This window comes from Hyperoodon ampullatus, assembly GCF_949752795.1.
Source record: "Hyperoodon ampullatus genome assembly, chromosome: 19".
NCBI classification, from domain to species: domain Eukaryota; kingdom Metazoa; phylum Chordata; class Mammalia; order Artiodactyla; family Ziphiidae; genus Hyperoodon; species Hyperoodon ampullatus.
Genome location: NC_136932.1, coordinates 30,896,784 through 30,911,353, shown reverse-complemented (window position 1 = coordinate 30,911,353; position 14,570 = coordinate 30,896,784). Strand labels below are relative to the sequence as shown.

The 14,570-nt window shown below is 62.0% G+C and overlaps 1 protein-coding gene across 6 annotated transcripts in view; it reads left to right on the top strand.

Moving 5' to 3' along the window:
* The window catches only part of PEMT (phosphatidylethanolamine N-methyltransferase), a 47,769-nt gene extending 33,780 nt beyond the window's left edge, over positions 1-13,989 (top strand). The window contains exons 3-8 of one of the 6 annotated variants that reach the window (XM_079726404.1): positions 4,419-4,534; positions 8,541-8,686; positions 9,297-9,356; positions 10,474-10,585; positions 13,354-13,428; positions 13,729-13,989. In XM_079726404.1, the coding sequence (XP_079582530.1) occupies positions 4,419-4,534; positions 8,541-8,686; positions 9,297-9,356; positions 10,474-10,585; positions 13,354-13,428; positions 13,729-13,786 (567 nt within the window). In that variant the 3' untranslated portion in view covers positions 13,787-13,989. Of the gene's footprint in view, positions 1-4,418; positions 4,535-8,540; positions 8,687-9,168; positions 9,357-10,473; positions 10,586-13,353; positions 13,429-13,728 lie in introns of all 6 variants that reach the window. The other 5 variants (XM_079726408.1, XM_079726403.1, XM_079726405.1 and 2 more) reach the window with 5 other exon arrangements.
* Positions 13,990-14,570: the final 581 nt, after the last annotated feature.

Below are 14,570 nucleotides of genomic sequence, written 5' to 3'. Positions count from 1 at the left end.
GTTATCTATTTTATACATAGCATCAATAGTGTACATACGTCAATCCCAGTCTCCCAATTCATCCCACCCTTCCTCCCCCACCTCCCCCACTTGGTGTCCATACGTTTGTTCTCTACATTTGTGTCTCTGTTTCTGCCCTGCAAATAAGATCATCTGTACCAGTTTCTTCAGATTCCACATATATGAGTTAATATACGATATTTTTCTCTTCCTGACTTACGTCACTCTGTATGACAGTCTCTAGGTCCATCTACACGTCTACAAATGACCCAATTGCGTTCTTTTTCATGGCTGAGTAATATTCCATTGTATATATGTACCACATCTTCTTTATCCGTTCCTCTGTTGATGGACATATATTTTTAAATGCTGTGGGTTTGACCAAAACACCTCTGGGCTACGCCTTACACCCTCTGAGCCCCAGGACATGGGCCCCAGGCTGCCGGGGGGAACAGAGCCACCTCTTTTACAGGCAGACCCAGCACCATCTGTGTGGCCGAGTGGGACCCGGAGGTGACCAAGATGCAGAGGCTGCTCTCGGAATCAGGGCCCCTGGGGGAGGGGCCCTCTCCACCCGGACGAGGCGCTGGTGCTGGCGTGTGGCCATCCATCGCCCTCTGGGTCTTCCCCCACACTGGGAGGTGGATAAGGAGTCACTGGCCCGTTTGTCGCATTTCCCTGCTGACTCGGTTGAGGGAATGTACAGCTGGTGGCTTGCGGTCAGGGACAAATTCCCCCGGTTTCCATCCATCCCAGTCCTTTTCCTGCCCCAGCAGCCTCCTTCCTGGCCCAGATTCTGTGGGAGAGGTTTGCAAAAAAAAAAAAAAAAAAGAATCAACATTTTGGAGAAGAGGCCTACCTGTTACAGAGGTGAGCTGGTGACCCTGCCTGGGGTGTGGGCAAGGTGGCCCAAGGTGGCAAACGCAGAACCAGCCCAGTTCACTTGGATTTCAGGGAAACAACAAATGGGAGCAACATCTGGGGCAACTTGTACTAAATTATTTGTTCTTTATATGAAATCCAGGTTTACCTGGGGGCCTGTGTTTCTCTGGCAGCCCTAGGGAGAGGGAACGTGAGTGTGGGATAGGGCCAGGGCATCTCCATTTTGGGGTCCTGGGAACCTAGAAGCCACGCCAAGTCAGGAGGGTGATGGCAGAGCGTCTGGTCATCCCGCTTCCTGCCAGTCACTTGGCCCACGGGGCGCCGACCCGCATCATCTCACAGCCCAGCCCATGGTGGCCAGTCCCGTGGTCAGCTCCACTGCCTGCTTCCGGGCCCCTAATCCGATGAAGTGTGCAGCTGGGCCCCAAGGAAGGCCAGGCGGGACATTAACCTCGGACCCAGCAAGGCTCTTGGCTGCTGCTTTATTGATTGCCTTGAAATAACAACCCGTCTAAGGCCAACCGGGAGGCAGACAGCTGTTGGTGAATCGGATTCGCTCTTTCCCCTCCTCCCTCTCCCACCTTTTGTCTCTGGGTTGCTCAGAAAGTGCAGTTATGACCCCGCCGTTTCCCAGGTGAAGGAGCAGGTGTTGGGGGGCCATCTGGGAGGCCAAGGCTGGCAGAGTGGTCCCCAAAGGGCCTTTGGTGGAAAGACGCTCCACCGTCTGCAGAGCAGCGGGGGACCCAGCCCGGAGTCCGGAGGCCCCAGCGCCCGGTTCGCTTGGCTGGAGCTCGGCCCCCTCCGCTGCCCAGGGCTCTGGGCTGGGGTGCAGCCGGTCACGGCCCCCTTGGATACAGGGGAGAGGCCCCTCCTTCAGGGGCCGGACCCGGCGTGTTGTGAGCAGAACAGTCTGCCCGGGTAGGTGACGTGGGTGGCCGTTCTTATCTGTCCCTAGAACTCAGATTCTACAGGGACTGGATGTTTAAGAATCAGCTCTATTGAGCTAGAGTGTGTATACAATAAAGTAAACACATTCTAATGTAGTTTGAGTCTTGACAAATGTATACGCCTGTGTGTCACCACCGCCCTGATCAAGACCCTAACCCTTCCTTCCCCAGACGTCCTCTCCCGCCCCTTCCTAGTCAGAGCCCCAGCCCAGCCACCGCGGCTCTGACTCGTCACCGTGATGGGCTCTGCCCTCCAGGCTTTTGCGAGATGGAGACTCCTCTTGCTCAGCATGAAGCCAATGACAGCCATCCTCTGGATGGACCACACTTCGTCCACGTGCCCCGTTCGGTGGGTGGCCAGTTCGGGGTGGGGGGAGAGCGCAGAACATGCCTGCACCGACAAACGCGGCGGCTCTGGGTCTGGCCCGCGGGGCTTGTGCTCCCACACCGGGCCTGCAGGAGGGGTGAGGATGTGGTACTACGTGGTTTCCCACCGATTTCAGTGTCCTTTTGAAAGCGTTAGCTTGTCAGCTGGGAGGAAAAATCAATGGCCTTTAAAGCTGCATCTTGAAATCCCATACCAGGAACAAGGTTTTGTGACAAAGACAGCATGTTTGAAGGACAACTGGGCCCCTTCAGATAGAAGGGGCACTGGGCCCAGAGTCTCGGGGTCGCTCGGGTGCTCCTCTTTGTGGCTGAGTGACCCCCCCACCCCAGTCACTTCTGAGGGGCCCCGTCTTCCCGACGTGTAAACAGACCTCATCCCACCCACCCCAGGCTTCTTTTTTTTTCTTAACATCTTTATTGGAGTATAATTGCTTTACAACAGTGTGTTAGTTTCTTTCTTTTTTAAAAAAATAAATTATTTATTTATGTTTGGCTGCGCTGGGTCTCCGCTGCTGCGCGCGGACTTTCTCTAGTTGTGGCGGGCGGGGGCTGCTCTTCGTTGCAGTGCGCGGGCTTCTCATCGCGTTGGCTTCTCTTGTCGCGGAGCATGGGCTCTAGGCCCGCGGGCTTCGGTAGTTGTGGCTCGCGGGCTCTAGAGCGCAGGCTCAGTAGTTGTGGTGCACGGGCTTAGTTGCCCTGTGGCATGTGGGATCTTCCCGGACCAGGGCTCGAACCCGTGTCCCCTGGATTGGCAGGTGGATTCTCAACCACTGCGCCACCAGGGAAGTCCCGGTGTGTTAGTTTCTGCTGTATAACAAAGTGAATCAGCTGTTCAGTTTTTCACCATTGAGAACGATGTTGGCTGTGGGTTGGTCATATATGGCCTTTATTATGTTGAGGTATGTTCCCTCTATGCCTACTTTTTGCAGGGTTTTTATCATAAATGGGTGTTGAATTCTGTCGAAAGCTTTCTCTGCATCTATTGAGATGATCATATGATTTTTCTTCTTCAATTTGTTAATATGGTGTATCACGTTGATTGATTTGTGTATATTGAAGAATCCTTGCATCCCTGGGATAAACCACACTTGATCATGGTGTATGATCCTTTTAATGTGCTGTTGGATTCTGTCTGCTAGTATTTTGTTGAGGATTTTTGCATCCATGTTCATCAGTGCTATCGGCCTAGGCTTGTTTTGAGTGTTAAGTGAGCGCAGGTAAAGCACTTAAGTCATCAGGTGCTGAATCGACGGTTGTGATTTTTATTGCTGGCGTTGACATCCCACGCTTCTTGGGACGTCAGCACCCTTCCCAGCTCACTCTGCCTGGACGTCCCGTCCACCCTTGTGGCTTGAGTCTCGGGTCCATGTGTGAAAGCAGGCTGCTTCCTCTGGCCAAGGACACTTGCGTCCACTTTCCCGACGGACAGTCACCCTGCAAGGACCTCCCTTCACCCCTCGGTGGGTCCCCTTTGGTCCAGCTGCTTTGGAGGGGACTGTCCCCCAGGGGCCCCAGAAGAAAACGTGTGCAGGTTCCTGTCCCGAAGGCCGACCACCCAGACGCCCTCCCGACTTTGAGCAAGTTGGCCCGGCTGGCTTTCGTGCCACAGGGACAGGCAGGCAGCCAGTGGAGACGGCAGAGGCGGGAGGGAGCTGAGGGGCCGCCCTCAACTTGGCTCCGCTGTCGGCTGCCGAAGGTCGAGATTTCAGGCGTGATGAGCTTGAGAAAATGAAGGCTTCTGTAGCTAAAAGTTAAAAGCTGGAAAGTCTGTTTTTGGCGGCGCACTGGGGGGTAGGGCTGAGGGCCCAGGACCCAGTGGGAGTGCCCTGCGGATGGTGGCGCTGGGCCATGTCCACAGGCTCCCTGCCCTCCGCGGTCCCCTGTGTCATGCAGTGGGCGACCCGAGTGCGTGCCGGGCCGTGGGCAGAGGAAGCCAGGGCAGCAGCGGGCCGCGCGGGCTCAGGACCGCCCCCACCCCCATGTTTGTCGTGTTTGCTGGGAGAGGCTGCTTCTGGGAGCACCTTGTGGTCCGTCCGTACAGGACTCGCAGGGTGGATGCCTCACAGGGCTGGGCTGAGACCCCCCAGCTGCCAGCCGCATCCCCCCATCCCCGCTCCTCCTGACCCCTCCACCTCACTCCCGCCCTACTCCGTGATCCTCTGTGCAGGCCTCACGCGCAGGCTGCTTCTCTCCGCTGCGTAGGTCGCGAGATGGGAACACAAGACCCGAAAGCTGAGCAGGGCCTTCGGGTCCCCCCACCTGGCCTGCTGCGCCCTGGGCGGCGCCATCCTGCTTCTCAACGTGCTGCGCTCCCACTGGTAAGGCCCCCGCCCCCCCCACCCTGGGCGCCTGCGGGAGGGGCAGCCCGACCGCATGGAACCCCGTCCCCTCCATGAGAGTCCCAGCCGCCCGGGAAGGTCCATGCGGGGGTCAGGCAGCACCCGGGACGTGGAAGGAGAACGGGGAGCCGCGAGCTGCTGGGGTGCGGGGGGTGCAAATGGATGACTGGACCAGGGAGCGAATGGATGGACTGTTGGCTTTCACTGTGCAGGGGCCGCTCTGAGCTGGGCTAACCTCGCCCACCCGGCTCTGCTGGCTGAGAGGTGCCCGCACGGAGGGCAGCGAGCAGTGACCTCGGGGGATGGGGGGGAGGGGGGAGAGCAGCCCGGCCGGCTCTGTGTCGGCTCCTACAACCCTCCCTCAACCCTCCCTCGGGGTTGGCTGCTGGTGCGTTTGTGCTGCACTCTGGCCTTCCTCCCCCAGTTACTCTCTGGAAACTCAGCCTGGGGCAGGGAGGAGACCCAAACGGCCCCACCTGGGCTGCAGGCTAGCCCAGGTGCTACCCTTCGGCTTGATTTTTTTTTTTTTCCTGTTTTCTTCCCTAACGAGCCTTTGCAGACACTCTGGCCCTTCTGAGTGAATGAATGAATGAGTGAGTGAATGCGTGAGTGCCTGAGTGGGCACATTCCATCCCCGATGGCCGCTTTCTTCCTGGCTATCACCGCGGAGGCATTTAAAGCTCCCGAAACATCAGTCTCTTCAGGATACAGGACCTGCTGCCTTTTTCCCTAAGATAATGTGTTGTTTCCAGTTCAAGACTTCTGCATTCTTGGCTTCCTGAGTCCAAGATGTAAAGAGAAAACCCCAATCGGTCTCTCCTCAGCCTGGTACCTGCTGGCCCAGAACGCTGGGCCAGCCCCAGCTGCTGTTTCTGTGGGGTGGAGGCTGACAGTCCATCCCACCCTGCAGGTGGGCTGCGCCCAGGTGGGCAGCCAGGCGGGGGCCGGGGCAGCAGAGGGGCGGAGGGTGAGGCGACGGAGAGCCCGGCCGACCCAAGGGCTGAAGGGGGCCCCCTGGGGCCCCGACCCAAGCCCCCCCTTTGCCAGCGCTCGGCAGAGGCAGGCGGCTTTAGACAAGCCCCTCTCCCTGTCCGTCCTGCTTCTGTACCCTGAGGGCCAAGCCCTGAGGGCCAACGGGCTTTTCCTGCCCCTCCTGTTTCTTCTTGTGTCCTAGGCCCTTAGGAGGCCTGGGAGGAAGTGACCCCAGGTCCAGAGCCCTCTCCCACCGTCCAGGCCCCTGTGTCAGTGCCGGCCAGGCCTGGTGTCTGGCTGAGCTGGCCACCCAGGGAATTTGGGGGGAGAAAGAGGACACCCCCCGCCCCCCCGCAGGCCTATTTCCTCTTCTCCCCTCGGGTCCTCCTCCTGTTTGCCCCCTGCTGAAAGGTCTGGGTGGTCTGGCTGGGGTTCTGTGGAGGGGCTTTGTGGGAGTCCCGCCCCCTTCCCTAGCACCCTTCACCTGTCGCTTTATGTGGTTCCTGCAGGTGCGTTCTGTGTGTGTGTGTGTGTGTTAAAACACACATTACTAAAATTGACTGTTTCAGCCATCTTAAGGTATAGTTTTGTGACGCTCAAGACCTCACCATGTGAATGGGTGTCGGTCAGTCACGGGCTGAGGCGCAGCGGGCAGGAGCCGGGCTGTGCTGGGGGGAGCAAGCCTCCCCGCACACCTGTGTGCTCGTTGCCTGAGGGCAGGTCCCTGCATGTGGACCAGCGCATCGGCGGGGTGTCAGCACGGGTGGCTCTGTCCCTGTGGCCATCTGGGTGCCAGCCGTTGGTGCATCAGAGTCCAGCTGTAGCTGCTCAAGGACACAGCAGGACAGGCCTGATGGCCGAGTGGCCGCACGAAGGAGCAGTGAACGGGGCAGACAGACGGGGACAGCTCACTGCAGAGCAGGCAGGGCAGCTGGTGCAGGGGAAGCACATAGAGATCGGGTGGGGCCTCCCCCAGGCTCATGGGCGGGGGACAGGACTCAGCTCCTGTGGCTGCAGGACCGAGGCCCTCATCCTAGAGTCTGTGCCCTCCCCACAGCGGGGCGGGCGCCTTCTTCCAGGCCAGTGGGAGAGTCTCTCTGACCTCCAGAGCCTCTTTGAAAGGGCCCCAGGGTAACCTTTTCGGAGAAATGCCCTGACCTCGCACCACCAGGTGCTGGCGCCCCTGGTGTTCACAGGGCAGCCCGCCCTCCGGCGGGGGGCATGTTGTGGGATTCTGCAGAGCAGGGTGAGCCTGGGTATCAGCCTGGGCTCCTCCCCTTTCTTTTCCCCAACCGGGCGGATTTATTTGTAAGACCAACAGACCCTCTCTTGGCTGTGATGGGTTTGGGGAACACTTTGGAAAGGTGATGTGTTGATCAAATGTACAGAATCAGTACAGCATCGGAGCCCTAAATTCCACATGATTTTTCACAGGTGGAAAATGTTACCCAGGTGAACATTTTTTTGTTTTTGTGGTTATATGCTTACTTTAATGTGTATTAGAAAAAACAAGTGAGCCTGTCAGATGCTACTCTCGTGGACAGTTTTGCCCAAGACGTTGTTGAGGCCATGTCCCCGAGCGGCTGGGGTTCCCAGGGCTTATCGGCTGCGGATAGAAATGGGCGCCGAGCGGGACACCCCTCCCCACCTCCACCCATGTTTCGGGGTTTCTGGGGAGCAGAATGCAGACAGCTTTGTCATATTGGTGACCAAAAGCTCAGTCCAGGTTTTACAAGCAGAACTAGAGACAAATGGATGAGCCTCTCCACTCGCACCCCCTGCGCAGAAAACCCCCAAACTGCGTCTCCTACGTAGGATTGCAGCTCTGGCCCCGCCCAGCGTGCCTGTCCTGCTTCATCTCATGGTGTCACCCTTAGCTCACTCCCCTGTCCCTCCAGCTGTCCCTGAGCTCTGTGGGCAGAGCCCAGTGGGTCACATACCTCCCAGTGTCACCATCACAGGGGTGAAAACTGAGCCTGGGGCACCCAGGTCTGTCTGAACCCAGTGCCACTCTTCTGCCCGAGCCCACGGCTCTTCCATCGGGTCGCCATGCGGTGCCCCCCACTAGAACTTGGGGCCGTGGGCGCACCAGGCCGCAGGTGGCCTAGCAATGGCCAGAGGGGGCCCGGCATGCCTCGCTGCCCTAGGTTTGGGGGTCACGGGTCAGCCTGGGTGGGGGCTGAGCAGCAGCAGGTCATCCGCGTGGAGGCCTGAGTGCCTCCCCACCCCCACTCACGCTCACGCACACTCGCTCTGCTGCGTGGTCCCTAGCGCTCTGGTGGCCAAGGAGCCAGGGGCCTGCAGGTGGGCTCTGCCGGGCCAGGGCCCACCTGCTGCCCACGCCTGGCCCCTCCCACTCCACCGCCTGCAGACAGGAGAGGGGGAGGGGGTGGAGGCTGCCGGTCTCTCGGAGCTGGGGGAGGGGGGGCACGGCTCGGGCCACCTAGCACAACACAGCGTGTGCGCGGCCCTGAGCCAATCCCAGCGGCTCAGCCTGGAGCTGCAGGGTGACCCTGAGCCCAGGCAGCAGGAGGGGTGGGTGGAGAGCAGGGGGTGTGGGCAGCGTGACCGGTGGCCAGGTGTGCCCTGACACATGTGCCACTGTTTGACAGGTCACCATGCAGGCCTCTGCCCACGGTGTCCTGTTTGCTGTTCAAACAGATGCCTCTCCCTCCCTCCCTCCCTGCCCCCCTTCTTCCTTTGCAGGGAGGGGGCGCGAGGGGAGGGGGCTGCTTTTCCTCCGGCTGCTGAACATGTACTGTGACCCCTCCTGCCTGGCGTGGGCTGGGGCCAGGGAGATGCTCGGGGCAGGAGGCGCCGCCGTTCTCCCCGGGCCGAATGTAGTTCGGGCGGCCCCCCTGCAGCCCACTTCACTCGCTTTCGGCACCCGCCTTGCCCTGAGTTCGACACCCCTGGCCCGGCTACTCTGGGGGTCCCAGGGGGCGGGGGCGGGAAGGGCAGGGTGGCCCCTCTGCAGAGCAGTGACCTGTCTCTCCCGTCCCCTGCCCCGCAGCTTCACGCAGGCCATGCTGAGCCAGCCCAGGATACAGAGCCTGGACAACCCCTTGGCCTACCGCGTGGGCCTGGCACTCCTGGGAGTGGGCGGCGTGTTTGTCCTTTCCAGTTTCCTGGCTCTGGGCTTCACCGGGACCTTCCTAGGTAAGACCCCTAGGGCGGGGGGCCGGGGCCCTGCTATCACCAGCTCCAGGCCGCCTTTGCTTCTCCAGGCCTTGGTCTGCCCTGCTTGGCTTGGGAGGCCAGGCTCTCAAACCCCATCCAGCTGCTTGGCCACCAGGAAGGGCGGGATTTCTGTTCGCTGTGTGTGGGCTGCGAGCGAGCCGGAGCTGGTGACAGATGGGGGGCGCTGCGCCTTCTGCTTTCCCCACTGCCTGCGGCTCCGGTGCTTTGGGGCTGGGAGCCCAGTGCTGGCCTGGCTGGATGTCCTCCTGACGTCAACTCCCAGCAGCTTGGAAGCTCGGGAAGGGGAGCAGCCCGGAGGCGGGGTGGGGGCTGTAGGGGCCAGGGCAGCCCCGGGACTGGGGGAAGGAGAGAGCGCCCTCCGGGCACACAGGGCACAGGGAGGTGACCCGGCTCTGACGGCCTGGGTCAGGGGCTCCTGGGTCCTCCTCTCCTCGCCCCAGCCAGCTGTGGAGTCTTGGCCTCCATTCCCTGCAGTGCCTGGGGCGGCCTGGGGCTCTGCGGGCTGCAGCAGGGGTCCCACAGAAGACCCTCGGAAGGCAAATGAGAGTTGTCGTCCTCTGGGGACCAGCACTCGGGCGAGGACCGGGCAGCAGCTGGAGGGAGCCCGGTGCTAGAAGAGGGTGTGCAGGTGCAGGCGGAACCCGGGAGGGGTGGGGCGCAGGGCCATGGGCGGGAGGGCAGGGTGGCTGGTGTGCAAGGGCCAGTGGGGCCAGAGTGGAAGGCCAGCCGGGGTCCACGTCACACGTGTCCCGAGAGCCATGCAGGGGACTGAGGTGTCACTCTCGGGGAGGAGGGGGCCACAGGCATGGTCTCCCAGCAACGAGGAGGCGACCGGTGGGGCCGAGACGGGCTGGGGGGCAGGGAGGAGGTGGGGACCACGGTGTGGGCCTCGTGGAGGGGGAGGGAAGGGTGGTGCTGTCGCCTCAGGTTAGGAGAGCAGGGGTGAGCAGCCCCACAGCAGAGGGCGGCGGGCGGGGGCAGCGGAGGGTCTGGAGGAGGGAGGGGGAAGGGCCCAGATACCAGCCGCCGCCGCCGCCGCCCCCGAGAAATGGTCTGGAAACTCAAGGGGCCCACGGGCTCCGGGATGTAGGGCACGGCAGCCGCTTCCCTCCGTGAGTCACCCCAAAGCTGTTCTCTGTGCCACCGGGAAAAAAGGTTCCCATGGCTCCCCAGCCCCGAGCCCTCTGTCCCCAGACAGTGATGACGCCACTGCCACTCCTCCTGCCCTATTTGTGCCTGGAGCTCAAGGGACGTCGGGGAGAGGGGGCCTTAGTGAGCAGTGCTGTGCCCTGGGGGCGATGCCCTGGCCGGGCTACGCTGGACACTGCCTATGTCTCATGCCTCTAGGGGAGGCTTCTCGGGGCGGCCACACACTCCCCTGTGAGCGGCTCCGGGCCGGCTGGTGGGGCCCGGGGTGGGGGAGGTGGGGGGCAGCCAGGCGAGGGGAGGAGGGCAGAGATGGAGGCAGAGACAGTAAATAGCAGGCAGGCCTGCCTTGGAAGGTGTGGGGGGAAGGGTCTACAGGAGGGGATGTGGGCTGAGGGAGATGGCAGAGGAGGAGAGGTGTGCAGGGAGCGGGGAATAGGCACCCCAGGCAGGGGGAACAGCGTGTGCAAAGGCAGAGAGGCAGGAGCAGGTGGGCATGGGGACTCAGTCAGTGCCTCAGCCCCTGGGGACCCCAGGCCCCTCCGCCTGGGATGGGGTGGCCAGGGTGTGACCCCCCGTCCCGTCCACCCTGTGCACAGGCGACTACTTCGGGATCCTGAAGGAGGCCAGAGTGACCACGTTCCCGTTCAGCATCCTGGACAACCCCATGTACTGGGGCAGCACAGCCAACTACCTGGGCTGGGCCATCATGTAAGTCCCGGGCTCCCTCTGTGCCACCTGGGCGATGGGTCAGCTCTTGTGCCACCGTGGAGTCCAGGGCACTGGTCAGGGTCCCCTTCCTAGAACGGGGGTTGGCAAACTCCCTATTACAAGAGTGGGAGGCCCCCGGGCTGCAGGCAGTTGAAGGAATGGCTGTGGCTAGGGGCTCCACTGCCTTGTTCATGGACACCGAAATTAGAATTTCACGTAATTTTCACGAGTCACAAAATATTCTTTTGATTTTTTAAAACAATTAAAATTGTAAAAGCTGTTCTTGGCCCGTGGCCTGCAGGCTGCTGACTTGGTGCTGGAACGTTTGGGCTGGGAGGCTCCCTGTCCACGGCCAGGCTGCAGGGATCTGCGCCCTGTGGATGAGGCCCCGTGCCGAGCGCCGTCTGCGTCGCCGGCTGTGGGTACCGGCAAGCGACCCGCTGTCAAGAAGGCTGGCACAGGGCATCACGCCGCTTGCCCCCCAGAGCAGCTCCCGTTTGTCCATTTTCTGGATGAGGACTTCTTCCATAGAAAGTTTTTTTTGTAGAAAGTGTTCTGTTTTTATTGAACGCTTGAGAACCACTTACCTAGAAGGTTACCAGTGCTCCCAGAGACCAGAAGGGCGACAGGACCCAAAGGAATGAATCTCAGTGATGGAAGGTCTGGAGTGAGACGTCCCTTCCCAGCCCCACCTTCGGGGGGGTGGCCCTGGATCCAATCACTGGGCTTTGAGTGACGAGGAGCTAGAGGGGAATTTGTGGGTCTTCGGGACACCCCCCAACCCCAGCCCCATTTCAGACCAGGCAGCCCCTGCCCACCTGCCTTCAGCCTGGCCCCTTTCACCTGGACTCAGGCAGTGGGATCCAGTGGGGCAGGCTTCACATCCCTGACTTACCCACTCCCCAGAGCATCTCCCACATGAGACTGGCAGGGTGAACCCCATGCAGGTCCCCCTGCAGCCTGCCCTGCTAGCACACCCAGTGTTCCCTCCCACTTGGGTCTTTTCAGACCCAACTGGAGATGTCCCCTCCTCCAGGAAGTCCTCCCTGACCCCCCCCCACACACGTCCTTCCTCTGTGCTCCCTGACCACACCCCCCCCACACACGTGTCCTTCCTCTGTGCTCAGACAGGGCCTCCAAGGGCAGAGCCACACAGTGGGTCCTCTCTGTGCCCCAGCAGTGCCTGGCACCCTCGCCGCCTCCTCAGGGCTGTCAGGCCAGGCTCTCAGGAACATGTGAGGGACCCTAGGGGGGCCAGGCTCCCACAGGCCCCTCAGGAGGACATCAGCCACGCGGTGATGAGGAGGGGGCCTTGGCTGTGCTGGGGATGGAGCCCTCTGTCTGAGAGCTCATTAGAGACAAGCCATTACCCAGGGCGCCAGACGCTGACCCAGCAGAGCTGCCCCAGGCCTTCCGCAGCCCATCTGTCCCCAACCTGCGGCCCCACGGATGCGCCTTCCCGGTACCCAAGCAACCAGGTGTGTGGGAGCCCCAGAAGGCCCAGAGCAGCGGGATTCTGGGGGCACCAGGAACCGGGCCTTCTCTCTCTGGGCCTGTCAGCCCGAGTGAGATGCCCCCTCCCCAGTATGCACAGCCGGGTCCCTGGGACCAACCCCACCACTGCCCCATGCTCGGGGCCAGGCCAGGGCTCTGGCATGTGGGTCACTGTGGACCTCAGTTTCCTCATCTGCAGTGTGGGATCATCATCTCCACACAGGTTGTTAGGTGCGACAGGTCTTGGAAGGTGGGAAACTTCAAGCAGAGAGAATGGAGAAGGGCCCGTGTCGGGGTTGACCAGGTGCCGGCTGCCCCCACCCTCGCCTCCGTAGAGCCTAGTTAACTCGGCTTCCCAGGCAGGGGCCGTCAGCCTTAGGGATATGGTGGCCACAGAGCCCTGGCCCTGAGGTCCCCTGGGGGGGTCCAGCCTGCCCCTCCCCAGCTCCTGGGCTGCCTGGCTGTGCGGGGGAAGCCCTGCCCACTCCAGGAAACAGCACCAGGGCCAGTGAGCAGAGCCTCAGGAGGGCAGATCTCATTTTAGCCCCAAAGCATCTGTGGCCTTGGCATCTCCACGTGGCAGTGCCGAGGTCCAAGTGGCCCAGTCCGCCTCTCAAGCTTGATTTGAATGGAGCCCATAGAATGGGAGTTGGCGGTTTCACAGGGGACACTTAAACTTCACTGTTGCTGGAGCCCCCAGATGGACAGTGTGAGGTCCCAGCAGGAGGGGAGTGGGCAGGGCAGAGGGTGCCCAAAGGGTATTCGTATGTCTTCGAGCCCCTGTGCCTCGGGGCCCCTGGCCTGGGGCTCACGTTCCCCTCTGGCTCCTGGGCTCCTCCACCAGCCAGCTCCCCTCCCTCTCTCCTCCCCGACTGTCTATGCAGGGGCTCAGCCCCGCAGCAGTCACCAGGAGAGAGCCCGTGAAGGGGCCCAAGGGACGCTCCGCCTGGCTTTGGCAGCCCTGGACCCATTTCTAGAAAACAGCCTGAGAACATCGCCTCTGGTGGGCAGGGAGAGCGTTTTTTGCCCCCGGACAGCCTCCTGTGCAGAAGAGGACACGCTGACCACTCAAGTGATTTGGGGAGGCCAGCCATTCCGTCCTCCCCATATCACTGTTCTGAGCTCCTCCTGGCTGGGGCTGGAGGCCTGTGGACAGGGAGCCGGGCCTGGACGGGCAGTGGCGAGCTAGTCCCCGGGTCAGGGCCCGGACCGTGGAACCCCGGTCTGAGAGAAGGCTGGACCCGGGCCTGCCCCTGACCCGCGTTTCCCCACAGGCACGCCAGCCCCGCCGGCCTGCTGCTGACCACGGTGGTGGCGCTCACCTACATGGTCGCCATCCTGTACGAGGAGTGAGTAGGCGCCGTCTCGGGCCGGGGCCGGGGCTGCCGTGTACCGTCCGCGTGACCTGCACCAGCCCTGCCTCTCCCTCCAAGGCCTTTCCTGGGGCCTGGGCAGCTGGCCACGCCGTCACCGTCAGGGTGGCAGACGAGCAGCTTAGAGCGGGCACAGGGCGGCCCGGTGCCGGGCAGGTGGTGCTGGACCCTCCTGCTCCCACACGGACCCCTCACCCCGTCCATGCCGGGTGTGGGGCCTGGGTGGCAGCGTCAACCTCGACGCCAGCTGAGCAAGCCTCTCTCCCACCCCCACAGGCCCTTCACTGCTGAGATCTACCGGCAGAAAGCCTCCCAGGCCCACAAGAGGAGCTGACGGCCCGTGGCCACTCCGTGAGGGTCCCCACCTCGGGCTTGCCCCGAGCACATGCCCCTTGAGGGGAGGGGGAGAGCAGTGCCCGGCCTGGGCCGTCCAGTGCCTTGGAAATGTGGCTTGAGGGCCTGGAAGGCGCCGTGCGGCCCCAGAGCCCCCTGCCCTGCCACCCACCACGTCCTGACCAATAAAAGCGCCTGACCCCAGCACCCCCTTGGTCTCTGTCTGTCCAGGCCGGGGAGGGGCAGGCTGGGGTCTGGGAGGGGGTCTGTGAGCCAGGAGGGGCGCCGCCATCCACGCCGAATGGGGGGGACTGCCCAAGCCTTTGGGCCTCCTGTGCCACCAGCCTCACCCCACTTCTGCCCTTTGTGGGGGGCCGGCAGGGCCGGCCCTGCCTCGGCTTCCTGGGTGGGAAGCACTGGGCCCTCCCCCACCCCCCTGCCGAACCCGGTGTCTCTGGTTACCGACATTTGTCTCCTAATCCCTCGTGGACCTCGCGTGGCCACAAGTAGCAGCTGTGGGGCCATCCAGGGCCAGTTGCCAGGCCTGACCACAGAGCCACAGGGACAGGGCAGGACCCGCATTTGGGCCCAGCCTCCCCTGCACAGCCCCCAGCCCTCCAAGGGCACAGAACTCGCTTTTCCTCCCTTCAGGATGGCAGACGGGTGTGCTCTATCTGTACGCCTGGCCCTGAGCCTTGCGTTCTCACCTGTGAAGTGGCTGCCATAGCTATGCCTGCCCTGGGCACCAGAGCTGCTGGGCCCCCACCCCGCCATGGAGTGCCTCA